Source organism: Monopterus albus, unplaced genomic scaffold (assembly GCF_001952655.1).
Source record: "Monopterus albus unplaced genomic scaffold, M_albus_1.0 scaffold282.1, whole genome shotgun sequence".
Taxonomy (NCBI): domain Eukaryota; kingdom Metazoa; phylum Chordata; class Actinopteri; order Synbranchiformes; family Synbranchidae; genus Monopterus; species Monopterus albus.
In genome coordinates, this window is record NW_018128162.1 from 187,107 (window position 1) to 200,304 (window position 13,198).

Below are 13,198 nucleotides of genomic sequence, written 5' to 3' on the forward strand. Positions count from 1 at the left end.
CACCTGGTCTAATTATTAACAAGTACCCTGTTAATCAGGTCATCACAATGTTCTCCCATGGTGAGGACATTGCCTGTGGGTAGTGGGGCATCTAAGTAAATATGTGTACCTGTGTGTTAAGGGGCTCTTAGAAAATATAGCTGATAGTTAGTTTCCAGTCACATCACACTTTTTCTTGAGTTCTGGCAAAGGACCTATGTACCTGAACATCCTAGTCAAGCAACTTACAAAGTACCTGCTTGAAATGCTTCCACTGATTCATTTCATGGAAGAAAGGATCATCTAATACCCTGACTTTAATCTTTGCCAGGCTACAGTATGTGCTGTGTGAGAATATGTACAGACTTCAGAAGAGAGTGCAGGAATTCTAAATTGATCCAACATTTACCACTAGGTGTCAGATTTTTCCTGCTCTTTCACGTGGAACTAAGAGAACCCCCCCAAACAACAACAATCATTAATCACATCAAATCCTCTTCATCTGGGAATCTTTATCTTGCCCCAGATCAGGTGAAAAATAGCTGGCTGAGCTAATATCATGAATCACCTTATACACATGTTTTCCCAGCTTATGGATCATTAAGTTAAGGCTTTGTGTTACTGATTAACAATGAGGTCTCTGATGATGGAACAAGTTAATCAACAAGGGTTAAGGGGAGAAAACCTCAGACCTGGTAGCTTATTTAAAGATGATTCACACCTCAGCTTGATATTTTTCTTCCCGGGTGGTCGTTCACAACACCTCAGACAAGACAAGGTAAGTAACACTGAAGCTTTCTGTTATTAAAAATAAAAACTGAATAATTTATTTGTCTTTTTATCTAGAGCAGTGAGACTCACAGCCAATATATTTTATAGAAAACGTTGGCAAGTCAACAGTCAATCACTGACAGCAGATAATAAATGTTTCATTAATCCTTTTATTTTTGTACTTCAGTTAAAAGTCAATAACATTCAGGTGAAGCATAAACAGCAGCAACTATATATATGTAAGTCACAGTGACAGGCTTAAACACAGACAGACTGGTAAACAAATGAAAAAATAGGCAGCAGCATTCAGAGTTTATTCAGCTGCAATCTATGGCGCTTGGCTCACATACTCCCATATATATGGATGTATACATATGCTAACTTGGTGTGCATCAGAACCTGCAGGAAGGATGCCATACACAATGAGAATAATGCAGTGTAATTACTGTAATTTCAGCTGCTGTAATTACTGAACTCACTTCCATCCTCTTTGCTTTTAAGAGACACATTAGCACTCCCTCCTCCACTGGAGTCCCCAAAATATGGCAAAGTGGCTGACATGAAAAGGGGGGAGTGGAGGGGGGGACGGTCTCTTTACACCAAGAAAACCTTTGAGGAGAGTTGCTGCTCTATAGACGGTGGAGAGCCCCTTTAAGAGCTGACTTGCAGCTGCAGGAAACGGAGGACAAGATGAGTTACATGGATACTGATGTTTCCTTATTGATTCTGACAAGGCACTCATTTGTTGAGAGGCGAGACGATGCCTCATGGTGTATGTGGTTTAAGTGAGCGGTCTGACCTCAAATCAAGGACAGCTGCCAATTTCAAGCAATGTGGGCTGCCTTTGTTCTCTTCTAATTGCTTGTCTGTTGATGTCAGTAGCGTGGTATGAGATGGGCTCATACACAGACATGCTGGTCTCCTTTGGTTTCTTTTTACTGCTGCACATGGCCGATAAACACTTCCACTCTTACATTTGCTCCCTTTACCATGGTGTCATCCTGTGATTTTAATTATCTCCACACAGTATTCAAAACACCATGTCCTCCCGACCTATAACGATAGTGTCCTCTGGAAGGAGCACAGAGCTTGACTACAATGGTAACTTTTTTTGCTTCATTTCCCATTACTGTGCTTTATACGTCTCTGAAATGCTTCACCACCTGAGTGTGTCCTCTTGTCTTCTGTTATCAGGGCTGATGATGCATGGCACTCAGCTCCCCTCACAGGCCAAACTCCTGCTGGAAGAGGACAGGGAGTCGGGCATTGGCTCCACCCTTGATCTCAGCAGCAGCTTTGAGGGCTACAACCAACATACCAATCAGCACTCCAGCAAACCTTCGCTCAGGGAGGCAGGCAGTCTCCCCAAAGAGAAAGGTACAGGAGTGGCGTGAAGAGGAAAATCACACATTCGTCTCCTGGGTTTGCAGTGGCTCTGATCTCTTTGAAAGGCAAATAACAGCAGCAGAAGCCGAACCACATGCTCATTAGCTAGGGATACGTTCAAAAGACCCACAGAGCCAGTGGGATCATGTGCTCTGGGCAGCAAAAGTGAAGTCCTGCTGTCACTCAGCAGTATTTGGCTGCATTTGTAATACATTTATTTCAGATGGCTTTGCTCTCTACATGTGAAATTGCTTCTTCAGAATACAAAAGTCACAAGAATGAAAATCAAGAGGGTGATGTGGTGGCCAGAAGCACACCATTTTTTTTGTGTTATCTGTGATACATTTTTTAAAACTCTAGATTTACAGCACATTGAGGCTAATCCTCTCTCTGATTGTTGTTGCTTTGAATAGACAGCTCTCTTCAAACCACTGCTGCAGAGACTTCGAACAAGATCAAGCAGCTCCTTATCAATCTATCAAAGATCCCTCTCCTCCTCGTCCTCCTGTTTTTCTTTGTTTGCTCCTTGGACACGCTGAGCTCTGCCTTCCAGTTAGCAGGGGGTGAGTTTAGCACAGGGTGAGTAATCTGGCCCTCACTGCCCCTTCAGTGGGTTGATGGCGACTCAGCCAGTTTACTGCAAAGCTTCATCTGGTGACCTTTTCAGAATCGAGGAAACAAGCAGATTGAGTATTGTTTAACATTGTTTTTGGAAACGCTGTCAGGTCTGAGCCCAGTATGTTTTTGTGTGTATATGTGTGTCTCACTTTGGACTGTATGTGGGCGGCATGTTTAACCAGGCAAAGTGGCAGGGGACATTTTCCAGGATAATGCTGTGCTGTCAAACCCTGTGGCGGGGCTGGTGGTGGGGATCTTGGTTACTGTGCTGGTTCAGAGCTCATCAACCTCCACCTCTATCGTCGTCAGTCTGGTGGCCTCCGGATGTGAGTAGGCACATTAAAGTGCATGCAAATGTGTGATTATGGCATATGAGCTCATTAAAAAGACTGAAATGGAAAGACTGTGTCTGGGTGTGTGCTGTACACACTGAACGTCTGGACATCTGTGCAAGCTATTGGTTTGCAAAGCAAATATATAGCAAACAGAAAAAAAAACAGTGACATAGCAATAAAAACATATAGGACAGAAAATTCCCATGGTACATCTGTGGTAATAACAAATATATTATTTTATAATCTCACTTTTCTGGCTCCCAATTTAATCGCATGCTGTGCTCCTTACGGAGGGTAAAAACTAAATTATGCTATTTAATTTGATGCTTAGCATTAAGGACCAAATTAGCCATTATAGCTTATATTAAATATATACATGTATAAGCAGATGAATATTTGTTCAGATAGATGGAAATTTAGCTATTTACCCATACATTAGAGTACTTCAGTCAAGTGTAAACTAGTGGATGAAAAGGCAAGTGATGTGTTCTCATATCTTGTAAAATAAATGAAAGACAAGCAGCAATCAACACTCCCGACTTCCCCACCCTGTGGGGTTTTAACCCCCATTAATTGTTATCAGAGAGAATGTTTTTCTAAATGGGTCAACAATACACAGTGGTAGACGAAGTACTCATACTTGCTGTAAGTAAAGGTAGCAATACAACAGTGTAAAAATGTATATATTTTAATTATTAATTCATTATTGTGTACATCACACTTAATGTTGCAGCTGGGGAGTTCATTTTAATTAGCTCATACACTTCTAATATGAATTACTGCTGGTTAGCGTGAATGTTCCACCAGAGATCAGCAAAGTCTTCTGATTACTGTATATTTTTTTATTAATCTGAATAGTATTCAGTAACTAAAATTATAAAATAAATGTAGGGGAGTAAAAAGTACAATACTTACCTCTAAAAGGTATTGAAATCAAAGTATGAAGTAGAAGTAAATGAAAATACTCAAGTACAGAAACCTAAAAATTGTAATCAAGAACAGTCCCTTAGTAAATGTACTTAGTTATTTTTAACCACTGCTACTACATATGCTCATTTTAAAAAAGGCCAAATCACTTCCTAAAGCAGCTGACCTCTGATTGTTAACATTTCTCACAGAGGTATAATAATACGTTTGTTGGGGGACTTTCTTCAGCTGCCAACTGGCACATTTTCAGAGCTCATGTGACTATTTCCAGAAGCAGGATAGCATACGCTGCAATGACTCAGGATAAACTAGACCTAGGTGGGGCTCGCTGATGTGTTGGTGGACAACATCATTAACATTATCCATCAAATTTAATTAAAATGATGCAAATTTGCATAATTGAATCCTTCTTTTGTGTGATTACTACCACACTCTGACTAGCTGATCTGAAATTGCCAGTTGAGATTGTAGTGCTGTGGTTAAAGAAAAACAGAATTTTTGTATTCTAGCAGAGTAGCAATCAGTGATAATCAAATCAAATCAAATCATTTCACACCCTATAATCTCCCACCATCTCAGTCAGTCTACACTATATTATGCCTCATAAGACCAATACACTGTAAGGTTACAACCTATCTGTGCAGGCTGCAAGGTCTCCCCTGTCTTCCTTGTGTGGTTAAGGTGAATGATATTAGTATGCAGGAGCTGCTGCACTGCTTCAAGGCTTTTGTGTAAGAGAGTTAGGAGGAAGATTATGCAGATTATTAAAGAAAGTGATGCAAAGGCATGGAGATGCGCCTGTATGAGTGTGTACATATGTGCACATACCCTTTAGGTCATCATCATAAGAGACATCTTCAACAATGAACCTTGTTGCTGAGGGTAAAGGCTAAGCGGCATCCACTCACCTGCAAATTACATTCACCTTTCCTCTCCATTAAAACCCATGTTGCGTTGTGAAATGCGAAGGGTCATGTGGAGTAATTATCTGTATAATGCAATACTCACAACAGTTTAAAATGCTTTCTGTTTTACTGTATATCATAGAGTTTTAGGATTCATTAAAGTAACTTGCAAGTAAAAGATCTTTCTGTGGTGTCTCACCTCACAGTGTTAGAAGTGAGGTCGGCTGTTCCAGTCATCATGGGGTCCAATATTGGGACTTCAGTAACGAACACCATAGTTGCCATGATGCACGCTGCAGAGAGGACTGAGTTTCAACGGTGAGTGAAAAGGTGGCAGGGCAGAGGATGAGTGGAAGCGAGGCAGAAGGGCGGGAAGAAAAAATTGATTTTGGAAAAGTGAAGATGATGAGTGGGGAGATGGAAGAAAGAAAATGTTGAAGTATAAAAAAGTGCAGGAAGAAAGCAGAGGAGGGTAAAGTGAAATCATTAACAGCTGTTTGCTGCCTCTCTGCTTCAGCCTCCATTTGTATGTAATTTCTACAACAGTGACAATAATGGCACCACTCCACATTGATCCCACACCAGTAACCCTTTGGCTTGAAAAGATATTGCACTGAACAGATGGCATGTTACTTAATCTGTGTCTGGTAAAATAAATTTAATTTATTAATCTTTATACTCACACTCTGAGTCAAAACTAAAGTGCTCATTACATCACACACATGCAAAAAAGTTGAGCTGTTAAAAGCAGATTACCAAGCAATCACTCTGAGCAGTTGATTATGCAGATGGTTTATTGAGGGAAAATTATTGTGACTCACTGCAGTGCCTTCGCTGGGGCAACTATCCACGACTGCTTCAACTGGCTTTCAGTCCTGGTCCTGTTGCCACTCGAGGTGGTGAGTGGCGTCATGACCCAGCTGTCACACCTACTAGTCACCAGCTTCAGTCTCCAACCTGGAGAGGAAGCACCTGAGCTGCTTAAGGCCATCACCGAGCCAGTAACCAAGCTCATCATACAGGTAAAACTATCAGCCAGCCACCACTTTTGTAACTGACTGTTTGCTAGGCCTTGTCCCCTTTCAGCAATTATCCAATCATAGCTTAGCACATTGGCCGAGTCAAGCCTTGGTTCTGTGATACTTCCTTACACTTTTCAAAGTGTAGAGGCTGGTGTCCTCTTTGTCTTTTCAAAACCAAAGAACACAGGAACAAAAGTCTAGGACATAAACACTATCTCCTTTAAGATAAACTTCAATCGTTAGCATGTCAAGCTAACAAATTTATTGCCTACTGTATTAACTGAGCATTACATCACAGACCATTGCGCACATCTTTTAGGTGGTTAGTTTGTGGGGTTAAAGGTTATGTAAAATAATAATAATAAATAATACAAAAATACACATAAAAACTAGTAGCAATTCCATGTGTACTGTATTTTATTATGTGTGAATCTGGTCCTGGATGCCAAAATTTAGGCTATTGTTGAACATATCACTTAGCCTCTTGTCATATTATGTTAAAAGAAAAAGAAGGACAAGAATCTAATTTACGCAGCCAAACAGGGCTAAATTAAAACAAGAAAAATACAGTTTTTTAAAATTTCCATGTTTTCTACATGGATCATTAACTTTTGCAGATGCTGGCTTTTTGGAACATGTAACCTCTGTGTTAGCTTGACATATTAAAATGTCAACCAAGATAGTCTTTTCAACCAGCTCATGAAGCTAATGTTAGCTTAATTATATAGCTATCTACAGTTGGCAAAGTCTTAGTGGGGGCATAGTGAAGAGTTAGTCTTGAACAGAAACCCTTACACAGGGTGTTGATCCCAGGACATTTGATTAAAGGTGTGAACAAGTGGAAACCTTTTTTAGTCCTTGATCTTCTTTTGCTTGCTGAATTTGCATACTGAAAAATATCTTTCATTTCACGCTCAGCTAGACAAGTGTGTGATCACGGGGATCGCCATGGGAAATGAAGACATGAGGAACAGGAGCCTGGTGAAAGAATGGTGCCAGACTGAGCTCGTTATGGTAATGGCTCCTCTCCACTGCTGTCTCCTGCACATGTAGACGCATTGTGTCACACACTGGCGCCAAATAAAGCCTGTCACTCCTACCAGCCACAGCTGCCTTGCTATTTGTATTTTCATCACAATTCTTTCATTCTACAGTCCACAGACAACAGGAGCAGTGAAAGCTGTAGCCCCAATAATAACTTGTCACAGCCATTAATGAAGTGTGAGTTAATTATGTTTGGAACCTTATTCATTTCAATTATTCATTATCTTTTCAGTAAATGATGAACCCTGACGTTTGTGGGATCATATTGTGATGATTTCCGGGTCTGTCCTTTTGCAGGTAGGCATTTATTTGTTTCTACCTCGCTATCAGACCTCACCGTTGGGCTGATTCTCCTGGCAGCCTCCATGGCTGTTCTTTGTACCTGTCTGCTGCTCCTGGTCAAGCTGCTCAACTCTCTTCTTAAAGGCCAAGTAGCAAAGGCCATCCATAAAGTTATCAACACAGGTGGGCATGCCTTGGAGCCTTTTATTTACTGTATCAGCATGAGGGAGTTCAATATGCAGATTACAGTCTTCAAGTAAACAAACAAACTAAGAAAACCTTTAAAAGATGTTTTGGATGCAAATTATCTGTACAAGAAAAAACTGCAGTTTTTTTTAAATGTTGATTGTATAATTTCTGTTTTGTTCTGCTTTACAACAGACCTGCCATATCCATTTGGATGGTTGGCAGGATACATGGCCATGCTTGTGGGTGCAGGGGTGACATTTGTCGTTCAGAGTAGCTCTGTTTTTACATCAGCCATGACTCCCCTGGTAGGTAAGTGATATATTTCTGCACCCGTACAAGCTCTAAGACCCTCGCAACACTAGAAACGGTAAAAAATGATGCAATATATTCTGTAAAAATGAAATAAAAAACAGGAATGATAGAAAGTTCAATTAATTAATGTGAGAAACTGTGACAGAAGTAGGACACAGAAAAGACAATATGTTGAAAGTAAAAGTGAAAAATCATAATGTGAAAGCTAAACAGTACAGCAGTGCACAAAATACAAATATCAGTGCAATGTAATATGAGGAAAGCCATAAACGACTCTCCTGAAATATGCTAGTTATACCACTGAGGTCTGGTTAAAATCATATAAATGTACAGAGCCTTTCTCCTTCAAATTAGATCATTAACCTCATAAACTCATAAATAATAGATATAGTTTATATTCTGAATCTTAATTAATTTAAGTACATTATCAGCACTTCCCTCTGAGGGAAACTGTGAGATTTTGTCTGCTGAGCACTACAGCTGAAGATAAACAACATTCAATAGAAACATGTAAAATGACTTTACTTGGCATTTTCTAGCAGGCTTCTAAAAACAGACATTAACAGCACACTAGGCAGAAAACTTAGCTTTGTTTTACTTTCCACCACCCACTTCAGGAGGCCGTAACAGACAGCACTGTAAAACATCCACAGCCATTAAACACTGAATAATATCAGTTTAACCTCGTGCACTGTCTTCACCTCCGTCTGAGTCTGAAACTTGTGGCAGCGTCGCTTAGTTTATACAGCATTAGAGACGGTCAGCATGACGCATTATGTATATGTGGTTTTTGTGTGTCAAACAAGGGACATGTTACTATATGATCAGTTCACATAAGACATAACACCCACAAAGTAACAGCAAAGTTAGATCTGATGCATAGTAATGCGAAGCAGAGAGAGTGGATAATTCATATTCATAATTTCCCTTTTCTGTTCCAACAGCTTGTCTTTAAATGACAGTGATAACTGCTCTTCTTTTTTAGGAGCAGTGTGACTTGTTTAGTAACTGTGCTAGTGACATGGCTTGAGGCAATGTAATGTCATTCAGCTGGTCCCCTGGTCGCTCAGTCCACCAGACTGAAATATCCCAACTACTTGGTGGATTCAAAACAAGATGTGGTACTGACATTCATGATTCTGAGAGGATGAATCCTGATCTCTGGTGATCCTGTGACTTTTGCTGTATTGCCACAAGCTTGACAAATTAAGCCTAGTTAAGTATCTTAACAAATAGGACACTCAATAGAATGGCATAAACTTTTGACTCCCACAGTCTGAATGACTTCGGTGATCTCCCTTTTTAAGCACCACCATGATGGTTTTTAGTGGAATGTATTGACATGTTTTGGATGGATTATGATATTTGCTGCAGATAGTGATCCCTCATTATCATCCTAATAACTTTGGCGATTCTGAGACTTTTCCTCTGGCACCCTCAACATGTCTGAATTTCAGTATTTTGATATATGGCACCAAATGAAAAATTGTTCCAAGTCCCATCAGCCCAAGCTGTAGTTTGTGTGTGGTGCCTACAAATGAACATTAACTTGCTAACATGCTAAACTATGATGGTAAACTGAGTATACATTTGCATCATCATGTTAGAAGTGTCAGTGAGGGCATGTTAACATGCTGATGTTAGCATTAAGTCCAAAGCTGCTCTGTGCCAAAGCACAAGCTCACAGAGCCACTAGCATGGCTGTAGATTTATTATTGTGTTCTTCATCTTTAAGTGAAGTGAAATATCAATAATCACACAACTGATGGCTACACATGAGGCATACATTTGTCTAAACAGGCTAAAAGTTTACATTTTTAACACAACAGATGTCTTAACTTTTTTTTAAAATATAAGTATAAATATAGGAAGAGTCACATGCGTTCATGCATACTGGATAAAAGAAGTATTTCACAGACCTGTGCTCAGTTTGAAGAGAAACATCAGTGTTCCATTTACACAAATATTTATTCTCACAGGTGATAAAAAAAAAAATCATGTTTGCTTAAGTTGAATTCCTCCTTCACTTTTGCAAGCATCACACCCACTTCTAACTCTCCAACTTTGCTGCTCAGTTGTGTTGCTCTTCTCCAGTTTGTGCTGGGTGTTCTAGGTGAAAGTATTGTTTATAGTCTGGGGAGGCTCCCAGCATCTGTCCAGACTGATGGTTGGACTGACCCTGCAGTTATGACCTTCTTCCATTTGGTGCAGACCTTGGGGGAGATTGGCCCTTTTTATTGTATTAATTTAGAACCTAACTGCGCTAAGCGGCAGATCCTATCCTTGACGGGCCAGCGCTGTGCAGACGTGGCTATCAGTCATGTTACCTGCCTAGACTGTGCTTTTGGCATTTGAGGTTTGAAATCACAGTCATATACTGTATGTGAACTTGGATCATCTCATTTCATCTTTTTCATGTGTACCAGGTTTTGTGATTACTTTGTTTTCAAGTTATTAAAATGTGGCAAAGACAGAATGACTGAAAACACCAGTGCAGATTTTACTTAATGTCAATCAAACCTGGAAGATTTACCACTGTAATACAGTACGTTGTAAACTGGGCTTTTGTTTCCAATTACACTGCTTTCTGCACCAAGCTATACATTCGAATACGACAGCGTCTAAAGAGACATTTACTGCAACAGTAATAAATTAACCATGCACGAACCAAAGGTTTACTTGATTGCTTTAGTCATGTATTCAATGATTAATTCATATCCTTGTGTTCTCACACTAATAAGAAAATAACAATATCTTATGTGCCAGCTAGATGAGACAAAAAAGGACTTGCTTGTTTCCACTGACCGGGCATAACTGGCATTGTACTGTATGGCATTGACTAAATGAAGCATGTGAAATTAGTGATGACTGCCTGCTACATAGTGAGAAATGCAAGGTGGGAATAATTTCTTTATGACTGTGAGACTATGCACATGGAGGATGATTTACAATTCACAGATATACTGTTAAGTATTTCTATTTGACTTTGGGTTCTAACTTGACCTTCCCATCGACCCCCCCGTTAATATTATAATGTCATAACAGTCATTATCACACAATTTCAGTACTTTTAGCCATATTCAGTAAATACTATAGCAGCATTGCTCTACTTTCATTGTCAGTCAAGCTTCCATTGATTTGACAAGTATAATTCATCTAATCTGGCAAAGTAATATTTCAGCCTTAATGATTGATTCCATTGTTCATCTTAAACACATAGTACAATTGATTGTATATTTTGCCTATTGATCATATATGCAATTTAAGTCAAACTGCTCGAATACTTCAAATAGTTTTTTTTTAAACGTTTTGGACATTTGCTTTCATGACTCAGAAAGGTCACTAGCACATTTCTTTCATTACAGCAGTTTTATATTGCTTCTTATGATTAAAAGCGGTGAATTCAGATTTCATCAACCTGGGAGAACTTGAATTCCAATCAAAGTTTTCACTTTTTATAACGCACTTGACACAAAAGTGGTGTCAGTGCATGAGAAAGCACTGGATGCTCTGCTTTTCAACAGGAAGATGTCAGGTGCTATTACATTTCAGAATTAACCATCTTCATTTGATCTCCTAGGTTCCTTTGACAGCTTGTTTCTGTTGTCTCCCTCAGGTATTGGTGTGATCAGTCTGGAGCGGGCATATCCTCTCACCCTTGGGTCTAACATTGGCACCACTGCCACGGCCCTGCTGGCAGCTCTGGCCAGTCCCGGCAACAAGCTGGCAGCTGCTATACAGGTAGGCTGATGTCTTATCAAAGAAAAACATGCGGAGAATTTTCTACAGATGCTGGATTATAACAATTTTTTAAATATAATGGACATACTGTAACATGCTGATGTTATATTAAGAAATCTATGAGCAGGAGCTTTGGAGACAGCTAAATGGATGCTCCAAGGAAAATTGTTATAGTCTTCTTTAGCAGCCTGTGAAACCTCAAACTACATCCAGTCACTGGGTTATGTTTATAGTGTGACTGTTACATGGCAAGAAAACAAACCTTGTAGCTTGTTTCTGAGGATGTAAATGATTGTGATGAATGACACCTTTCAGCACTCTTGTACTGAATCTCTTCATCTTTGTATGCAGATCGCTCTGTGTCACCTCTTCTTCAATGTCTTTGGCATCCTACTTTGGTATCCTCTTCCCTTCATGCGTCTTCCGATAAGGATGGCTTATGTGCTGGGTGAGCGCACTGCCAAGTACCGCTGGTTTGCAGTCTTGTACCTCCTTCTGTGCTTCTTACTTCTCCCCTCGCTAGTCCTGGGCCTCTCACTGGCCGGCTGGCGGGTATTGGCTGGTGTTGGGACTCCTTTCCTGGGCGTTACCTTTTTCATCACCATGGTAAATGTGATGCAGACACGTAGCCCCCGTCACTTGCCCGCCAAGCTTCAGACTTGGGACTTCCTGCCCCAGTGGATGCACTCTCTCAAACCGCTCGACCGCCTGATCACAAAGGCAACTGTCTGCTGCAGTTTGTCATGCATGGAGCGGCAAGAAGATGAAGAAAAGGAGCACATTTCAAAACAGATAACCTCTGCCAACCCAGAGGAAGAGTCTGACCAGAGGAAGGCACAGCTGGCATATAATAATCCAGTCCTGGAGTATCTGGATGAGAGTAGACCAGGTGTACGGGTACTTAAATTAAAAGGATTAGAGAGGTGCAACAGCACTCCCCTGTAACTGTACTGATAACGGAAGGCTATTTTGTAATCCATCTTGTCAATATTATGGAAAGAATAGGTTTGAGAAAAGAAATTTTGTAATGCTCAGGAAATAAAATAGTTTCAGATTTCTGATAATTGCAGATGTCCTCTCAAAGCCAGGATAAGTATGATAAGCTCTGTGTCAGATTTTAATTAAAAAAATACCAACTGATAATCGACTGAGCTCTGCACCTGTTAGTGAAACCAAACTTATGTTGATGTAATTTGGTGTCTCTCAAAACTCATTATGAAGATGGCAAAGTAATTTTCATCATTTCATATGAAAACCATTAGCAGACAGTTTGTCCTTAGTGATTTTCTGGGGTCAGCTGTTGCTCTCAAGGTCAAAAATAAAATTGATCAACATAAAATGAAGCATGATTTTGTCTAGGCATTAAGAGTAACAGTAACAGGGTAGCAGTTTTTGACCATTTGGAGCACTATGGAGTAGCACCAGCCTTGATTTGATTTGATTGATTTGATTTATTCTTTCAAGCATGTAAAGACAGTTGATATGTCAACACACATAATTTTACACATATCCAACAAATGCTAATCAAATATCAATTTGCTTATACCTAGTACATGCTTGAATGGAGTAGGAAGAAGTCAGACTTATCCAGTCCTACCCCATGACATCATCTTACCATCATTGGTTTGCAAGCAGTATCTCTACAAAATAATTCTCTTCTACACCACACAAGTAATATACTAAAAAA

The 13,198-nt window shown here is 39.9% G+C and overlaps 1 protein-coding gene across 1 annotated transcript; it reads left to right on the forward strand.

Annotated features, from left to right (window-relative positions):
- Positions 1–1,251: 1,251 nt before the first annotated feature.
- On the forward strand, positions 1,252–12,904 carry slc34a1b (solute carrier family 34 member 1b). The gene is made up of 11 exons (XM_020622552.1): positions 1,252–2,127; positions 2,550–2,699; positions 2,937–3,080; positions 5,128–5,239; positions 5,748–5,943; positions 6,862–6,957; positions 7,098–7,164; positions 7,285–7,452; positions 7,651–7,767; positions 11,387–11,511; positions 11,863–12,904. The coding sequence occupies exons 1-11, from the start codon at positions 1,791–1,793 to the stop codon at positions 12,454–12,456; spliced, it is 2,106 nt and encodes a 701-aa protein (XP_020478208.1). The 5' UTR covers positions 1,252–1,790; the 3' UTR covers positions 12,457–12,904.
- Positions 12,905–13,198: the final 294 nt, after the last annotated feature.